Genomic DNA, 8,579 nt, shown 5'->3' on the forward strand with positions numbered 1-8,579 from the left:
ATCTAAAGCCGCATGCAACTAGAGCTAAAGTCTCAACACGTGACACGTGTTTGGTGGAAGAGGAGAACAAGTGAGCATAATCTTCATAGAGGCTTTGTCAACCACACCTTCATGCATACAATGCCTCCTGAAATTATTTGTCATATTTCTTGAAAAGCCAATTACAATTGCATTTATGAGTACAAGTTTTTGCAAGTTATATATTTTCGTAAATAATATATAACTTGTTATGTTTTGAAAATTAAAAAGGGATATGTTAAAGAATTTGAATATTATAGAAATTAAAAATAAATTATTTTAACTATCACAATTATTGAAAAATAATTTTGATTTTTGCTTAGTTATTACTTTTTAATATTTATAATGAAAAATTAATCATTATAAACGTAACACTGAATAACAAACTAATTCACATATGATATGAAACTTCAACCTCAAATTTTGCAAGAATTCATTCGCCACGATAAAAATAAGCTAACAAGATTCAAACATGATTAACAATGAAATTTTTGATGTAAATGGAATGTTCAACCACGTTCTTTTAGGCTTCACTAATACACAAATTTATTGTTTAATGTTCCTGCCATTCGTCAAGAATTTGAGGGTGAAAATATCAGAACAATATTCTAAATTATATTTTGGTCTCTACTTCATTAAAATTAACATCTTAGATATTTATTTTGATCTTTTATATCTAATAATAATAATATTTATTCCATTTGACTCTTCCTTTTTAATTCTTCACCATCATCATCGTCAAATTCGATTCACCTACATAACGGTTTAAATCTGACCCATAATAAGGTCATGAAGACAATCATGCAAAATGTGTGATTACCTTTAATTTGAAATTTGAAGATATTTTATAATTTATAATTTTTTAGAATTTTTATGTTTTTTTTCTATTTTGAAGTAGAAAATATTTGGTACACAATGGAGCTTTTAAACTCCACAAGTATAATTAGGAATTGACAAGTGTCCTATAAAGATATAGTAATATATTAAAATAGATATTTAATAAAAGAAACACATGTCAATTTTTAAAGTTGTTTATGAAATAATTTTTTTACAAATAGATAAAACAATAATTTCATGTGAATAGCGAAAAAAGAGAGGTTAAAATTGAATACAATTGATAATGGTGGGGCAACTTGTCAACATCCTAAAATACATTAATTTGATATAGTTCCATGTTAATGATGCGTTAGGCAACTGCTCCATACAATAATTGGTGAGTAGCAAGCGAGTGCGATACTTATTATTTTGATTTTCTATTTCTAATTATTAAGTTACTCGTTTTTATGAAAAATTTCAACTTTGTAGCCTACATTGTTAATGATACGTCTTCATCTACATCTACCTAAAAATATAATTTATAATTTGTGTATTCAAAGCTTTTATTTTTATTAATATATTGAAAATTTTGATAATTTAACGCTTATTGTAATATTTAACATATTTTGATTTAAATTTGTTGTCGAAATTTGCTACAATTAACTTGCTAATGTTTTTATTAAGAAATTTGTTGAATTTCTTTATTAATTAACTACCCTATTTTTTCATCTTAAAATACTTTCATATAATTCTTTGTTTAGTGTGCGTCAAATATGCGATTTATACAGTAATTGGTGGTTAATGTTAGGTTGGTAAGTCATCATTACACTTGATCTTGATTTTGAATTTTTACTCTTAAATTAGGTTTTAATTTATTACACGAACCAAACATTCTAATTAATATAAACAGTATCTAAATGAAATCCGAGCTCATTCCCATAGATGCATACAAGTCTTATGAAATATAGCAAGAGTAACAATAATGGCAAAAAAGTCAACTAATCTAAGAAAACATGTTGAAGTTGAATTCAATCAATCCCTCTCTTCATATTGGAAGAGAGTTCAAATAAGACATGGAACCAATGTGAACATGGTGATTCCAAAATCAAATGACACTAAACTCCTATCTTTGTATGATAGAGAAATTATGATGGATAAATTTAGTCTTAGAATGTGATAGGGGTATTGAAGATAATTCATTGATAAAATCAAAGAAATTGATCGATGATTTAGTTAATTGTGAAGTTGTGCATAGATCTAGAAAACAATTTCTTCTTCAGTATCAAGTGAGTGGAATAAAAGAAAGTTTGCTTAAGCAAATATGAAATTGGATATTAAGTTGGTTTGAATAGGTAGAACCACGGACACATTTGAACTATATGAAATTCAAGTCTACTAAGGTAATGCTAACAAGACTCATTCACCTTAGAATATGACAACTTTTCAAAACATTAGTCATCTATGTAGAGAGGTGATATTAGTGGATGAATAACTCATGGAATAGTAAAATTATATTAAAATGACTATAAATATAATAACTAATCAATTAAATCGTATTGAGGAGGTTTTCATCATCAATTGCAATGATGTTTAGTTCATAGTTAGAGTTTTAGAATGCGAAGATGTATGGACATCAATTTGTTTTTGTCTGAAAAATGGGTCTAACAAATTCATATCTCTAGTGTCATCAACCTTAAATTAAGTGGTTTTATTGATTTGAGAAAAAAAGTTGGGAAAGGTAAATTAAAGTTTTCATGTTAACAGTGGAGACAAGGAAAGAAAAGAAGGGAATGAACTAGCTTTGAGGATTTAAATGTCGAACATAACAATGAATAAAGAGAGTGTAACATCAAGTGTGATTAATTGTGCATTAATAAAGAAGAAAATGTCGAGGATCTACATGGAGACAACTGTCAATAAACAATTAAAAGTAAAACGATCAATGGAGATAAAATAGAGTTTAGTACACTAGATCCATGGGATTCTTTAATTAACATTGACCCTTTTTTTGAAGGGCCAATACAACCAATGAGATTTTAGTCGAACCTTTCGAGGATGAAAATAGATATAATGACACTAGAATTAATGGAGGAAAGAGTAATGAGATGACTAAAAGAAGAATTAAAAAAGATAATGGTTGATAAACAAAAACAAGGAAAGTTAAAACTGTTGAAGATGCACTTGTTTGAGAGCAACTATTAGAAACTCGAAAAAAAAGAACAGAAAAAAGTAAACAGAAGAGAAAGATGCAATCATTATTTAATAAAAGTTTGGAATACATGATTGAGTCTCTTATTTAATCTGATATTCAAACTGTAGGAGAATTCTATGAAAAACAGTAAAATCATGTAGAATTCATTATTCATTTCCTTAATCACTCTTTGCACATATAAATATAAAAATGAAAACTCCATCATCCTTGTATGAAAAATCCAGGCCAGCCACTCCTTATGCATCCATGCGAATCACACATCTCAGTCCCTCACCCGCCAGCATCAACTCAAATGCCTTGTTGATCTCTGAGAAAGGCACAGTGTGTGTGATGAATTTATCTAGCTCAAGTTCCTGCAACATCAAAGATATCAGTGTTTACTGTCTGTTAGTATATTTGTATGCAAGAGAAAATGTACTCATGTCCAATACATATTCGAACCAGCATTTACATATTCATGCACAAATATCAAACACATTCTGTTTTGGTGTTCAACACTCACTCTTGGTTCCAATAAACAGGAAGATAACCTCACCTTGTTCATATATTTCTCCACAACAGCAGGAATGTCAGAACGAGGTTTGTAGTTTCCAAAGAAAGTACCCTTGAGAGTCTTCTCATTCAGCAGATTCACTGGGTGAGTTTTGAATTCATCGTCTTTGTTTGGAACACCCACAAGCACCGCAACTCCCCACCCCTGAAAATCAAGTCATTTCAGCTAAACATGAAAAATGATATAATCTAGCATCATTGATGAAGAGGAAAATGTTGTGAAGCTATTTACATCGTGGACGCATTCAAATGCAGAAATCATGGCCTGGATACTCCCCGTACATTCAACACTGCGATCGACTCCTCCACCAGTCATCTCAACAACGACCTGATCATTAGAATCATTTCTCAATAAGGATCCCATAACAAGTTGACAGGTTTTACGCAAGGTGGCCCTAGTAACTAATGGTTATGTTCCAATCAGAATCCAGCAGGATGCATATAGAAATGAATTTTCAAGTGGGAACCAACCTCTTGGACAGGTTTGTTGTAATCTTTTGGATTCACAGACTCTGTAACACCGAATTTCTTGGCTGCAACAAGTAATAAGAATAAACATGATCAGTTTTGTAACTTTGCTTACCCAGAAACATAACCGATCTTGGAATGTCTTGCTCAAGTAACTACAAAACCAATGCTACCTTGTTCGAATCTGCTGGGGTTCAAATCAACGCCAATGATCCTCGAAGCACCGGAAACTCTTGCTCCTTCGGCAGCCTAAATTGCAGAACAGAGAATTAATGATAAATGAGTCCTACACTCTTTCTAGTTGCCAAGAAAAAGAAAATATAAAATCAAAGCGACAAGAATAACTCACAGCAAGACCGACAGCGCCTAGTCCGAAAATCGCAACAGATTGACCCTTTTTGGGTTTAGCAACATTCACAGTGGCACCAAAACCTACAAGAACAAAAGCAAAACAAGTTGTGAAACAAGAACTTCCTCACTTTCATTTACATCTTTTACATGTCCCAAAGAAGGGGGGGGGGGGAGAAAAATTTAGTCACTAACTAACCTGTGGACATCCCGCAGCTCAGAACACAAACTTTATCAAGTGGAGCATGTGGATTGATCTTGGCGACCTGACCGACATGGACGACAGTGTATTCGCTGAAAGTAGAGGTGCCAAGGAAGTGGTAGATAGGCTTCCCATTGACGGAAAACCTGGATTTTCCATCATTAATCATTCCAACCCTGTCAGTGTTGATTCGGAGGAGATCACACATGTTACTCTCTTCAGACAAGCAATGGGGACACTCCTTGCATTCCCCAGTGAAGATGGGGAGAACATGGTCACCTGGCTTTAGATCAGTCACGCCCTCTCCTACACTCTCCACAATCCTAAACAAAAATCAAAGATAAGGGTTAATGCGTATACACATAATAAGAATATTATAGGAACTGTAAATATTTAGACTGGCATATACATACCCTCCAGCTTCGTGACCAAGTATGCGAGGAAAAAGAGGATTTTGTCCCTGCAATAACAGAAACAATGTCAGAGTCAGATTGAAAATCTTTCTCCTAACAAGTTGAAGTAAGAAAAAAAGAGAAGTGTGAACCTTAGCATCCCAGAAGTAGACATCGGTGTGACATAAAGAAGTGAAGAGTATCTTAATACGGACTTCATCCTTCTGCGGTGGTGCCACTTCCACTTCCTCTATTGACAGTGGCTTCCCCGACTCCCATGCCACCGCAGCTGCAATAATACCAAAACCACTGAATTAGCAAAGCAATCGCCAAACAACCCATTAATCAGTCACAAGATGGACAAAACAAAGAGAAAGTTTTAACAAGCATCAAAACCACCAGAAAACAAACAAAACCAGAGATCTCAGAAAAAAAAAACCCAACAAAGAACAGTGATCCTATAACCAGAAACAGTTGCATATCAGAGAGGGAGAGTCGATTGATCACCTCTGCAACGGATGACCTGACCAGCAGTACTCATAATGGCTGTTAACAGAAATAAAGACTTCTTTTTTTGTTTATCTGATCACTTGTTTATTTTTCTTATGTATGTTGTTTATGATGAAAGAAGAAAGCTAGCAAGATTCTATTTATAGGGAAACCCATTTCCAGCTCGCTAAATTACGCAAAGCACAGCAATGGTTTGCTTTTTCCTTTCCAAGACGAAACTGTGTCTGGTTTTGTGTAGCAGTATTCACTGTTGTCATGGTTTTGTATTTGTGTCCGTAACTTTTTATGCATGATTTTTAATATGTCAATATGTAGTATTATATTAACCTTGGTTCTTTGGTTTATGCGGCTGGGTTAGTTGAAAACTATTCAGCACAATCATGGGCGCCTCATGGAACCTTGATTTGTTCTGATTTTTTGTTTTTTAATTCCTATATGCCGTTTTTAATTCCTAAGGCATCAATCGACGTGGGGTTATGAAGAGAACTGGGCCTACTGATTTTCCTTTTTCTGGCTGAAAAACAAGATTAGGCGTATTGATTTCCACTTGTTATTCAAATCCAGCATTTACTATGGATTCATCGGTTCATCCAAATCTAATATTTAGGGTTTTTCCTTCTTTCACCAAATAAACATCGCGGTTTCCTTTTAGTTTAAAAGTATTTTCTAACCAATAAATTTATTTTTAGGTTTATACGTAAAAAAACATTAAGAATATGTAAACAAATCAATTAACCCTCTGAATTAATTTTACACTTAATTAAGCCTTTATTGTCAACTAAAATAATTAGTTAAGCTTCTTTGTTAATTGTTTCCATCATTGACCACATTAATCGTTAAAATAAATTATGGATCAATTAGATGGTGTCAAATAATAACTTTTAGTTTAATTTAATGCTTTTTCCATGAAAATATTAAAAATATATAGAATAATAAGGAAAATCAGAAAAATTATAAAAATATATAAAAACCATAAATTGTTATGAATATCTTATTAAGTGGATGTCCATTATGATCAAGATAAAGTTTGATGTATTTTAAATTCTAATAGTTATTAGAATTAGATCCCTATTTCTTCTATACTTCTTATGCCTATAAATAGAGACTCTGATAAAGCATTGTAATCACCCCTTTTGATCAATAAATCTCATTCTCTATTGCTTTCATATTTTCTTTGTTCTTTATTCTCTCCATCTCTCTTTATTTGATAACACGTTATCAACACGAAGATGCTCTATTTTTTCAAAATCTTTCGAAGTCACCCCACAAATCAAATTCCTTTTCACCTTAAACTTTCTCCCTTACAACTTCATCTTCAGGATGTTAAAAGATTCAATCTCAGAATGAATTGTGGTTCTTATTCCCGATCTTTGATTTATAATTGTACAAGCATGGGTAAAGAATAGATTTGTCAAGGTGATGACGATGATGTTAAAGATCTTCAGATATATTTACTATATTTTATTTATTTTATCATGTTTATTATAATTGGAGACTAATCATGACAACATGAGTGGAGAAATTCTAATTTAAAATTCATGCATGTTTGCGATGGTGATTATGAAATAAAGAATCTATTGGGACGTTTATAAGTTCGTCCTAGTAAATCTATTGCATTCCCCGAAGTGAATGTAAATATAAAGAAAATAAAATATATACTCATAGACCACTAAAAGTGGGAACATAGTAATAAATAAGAGAACAATGAGATTTCTCAAGAAAACTTTTCAAAGGGTAAAGATAACTTATGTTATCAATGTGATATGAAATTATTGGCCACATATGTGGCGTATGCCCAAATATTTTGTTTCATTAATATTCTTTGAGGAATGATATGAAAATGTACCAATGAAATCTATCATTACAGATAGAAAATATTTATCTTATTTGGTATTGAAACAAACAAATATTATTCAAATATTTGATAGTACAAAATTAGTTGAAAGCTTGAAGAGAAAATATATCACTATCTAAAAGCACAAAATTTATGATGGTTAATACATTACTTTTAAAAGTTATTTGTAATGGATCTCATATTGAGATTGTGAATGAGGAAAATATTATATTTCATATGAATCACTATTGCTATAAATATCTATTTTGAAAGGATGAAAAAGGGAGGATTGAGTTTTGATTACTCTTGTTTTTAAATTGAATTGATTGTGATTATCTTTGTGACCTTCTTTTGTCATCATCCCCATTAAGGGGTTGGAAGCAAAATATTTGACTTTGAAAGATCTATTTATGAGCAATAAAATATGATAATTCTATCTAAAGCTCGTTATGGTTGGATGTACTTGAAGTTGCAATTTTTTTTTTTAGATATTTAAAGATTTTGGCATATTCCCTGAAGCAAATATTACATATAATTGTTTGTGTAACAACCCGATTTAGATCCTAGTCGGAACAGTAACTTTGGAACCACAAATTTGAGATCGTAAGATTATTTTAATATTATTTTATGTGTTTACAGCATGTTAGAATGCATGGGTGAAATTTTAGTGAATTAATTTTACAGACTGATTGTTTAATTTGATAAAAAGGGCTTAATAGCGTAAAATGCAAAAGTGACTTTCTATTTGTTAAAATACTAAATTACTATGACTTATTAATTGATAAGTCCTTAAAATGATATTTGGCCACTATATAGGCAAGTGGACGGTAATGGACCACCATTAAAAGGTTTTGTTATTAAATTAAAAAGGTTAATTTGGTAATTAGCTTAGTAATATTAATTATAATAAAACAAAGCCACATTAGTGTTCATCTTTTCTTCATTATTTTCAACCGACAATAAGTAAGAAAAGGAGAATATAGAAGCTAGAGAAGAGGACGGTTGCATGCAGTGGAAAAATCAAGAAATAGTTTGTTTAGAAGCTAAAATTTTGAAGTGGTAGGGTAACTCTTCTAAACTCTCTGTCGAAACCGTTTTTTTGAAAACAAAAATTTAGTTGTCGACTTTGAAAATAAAACTGGAGTCGCCACCGATCCTTTATTAAGGTGTGATCGGCCCACCTTAAAAATAATTTTGGTCTACGAAATTTGAGAAAACAGGTTCGGG

At 31.6% G+C, this 8,579-nt stretch overlaps 1 protein-coding gene across 1 annotated transcript; it reads right to left on the reverse strand.

The window, feature by feature from the left end:
- Positions 1–3,064: 3,064 nt before the first annotated feature.
- Positions 3,065–5,784, reverse strand: LOC105797084 (alcohol dehydrogenase class-P). Its single transcript, XM_012627013.2, has 10 exons — positions 5,516–5,784; positions 5,161–5,297; positions 5,030–5,076; positions 4,614–4,939; positions 4,416–4,498; positions 4,240–4,315; positions 4,070–4,131; positions 3,831–3,926; positions 3,582–3,743; positions 3,065–3,399 (listed from the first exon to the last, which is right to left on the reverse strand). Exons 1-10 carry the CDS (start codon positions 5,547–5,549, stop codon positions 3,283–3,285), a joined length of 1,140 nt encoding a protein of 379 aa, XP_012482467.1. The 5' UTR covers positions 5,550–5,784; the 3' UTR covers positions 3,065–3,282.
- Positions 5,785–8,579: the final 2,795 nt, after the last annotated feature.

Source organism: Gossypium raimondii, chromosome 3 (genome assembly GCF_025698545.1).
Source record: "Gossypium raimondii isolate GPD5lz chromosome 3, ASM2569854v1, whole genome shotgun sequence".
Lineage (NCBI taxonomy): Eukaryota > Viridiplantae > Streptophyta > Magnoliopsida > Malvales > Malvaceae > Gossypium > Gossypium raimondii.

What these genes read in the sequence shown, in the direction of transcription:
- LOC105797084 (XM_012627013.2), bottom strand. Translation starts at nt 5,549, where the DNA reads ATGAGTACTGCTGGTCAGGTCATCCGTTGCAGAG. An exon ending in CCCCAGCAGATTCGAACAAG is followed by an intron (nt 4,132 to 4,239) that starts GTAGCATTGGTT and finishes TACTTGTTGCAG; the next exon opens with CCAAGAAATTCGGTGTTACA. An exon ending in ACAACAAACCTGTCCAAGAG is followed by an intron (nt 3,927 to 4,069) that starts GTTGGTTCCCAC and finishes TCTAATGATCAG; the next exon opens with GTCGTTGTTGAGATGACTGG.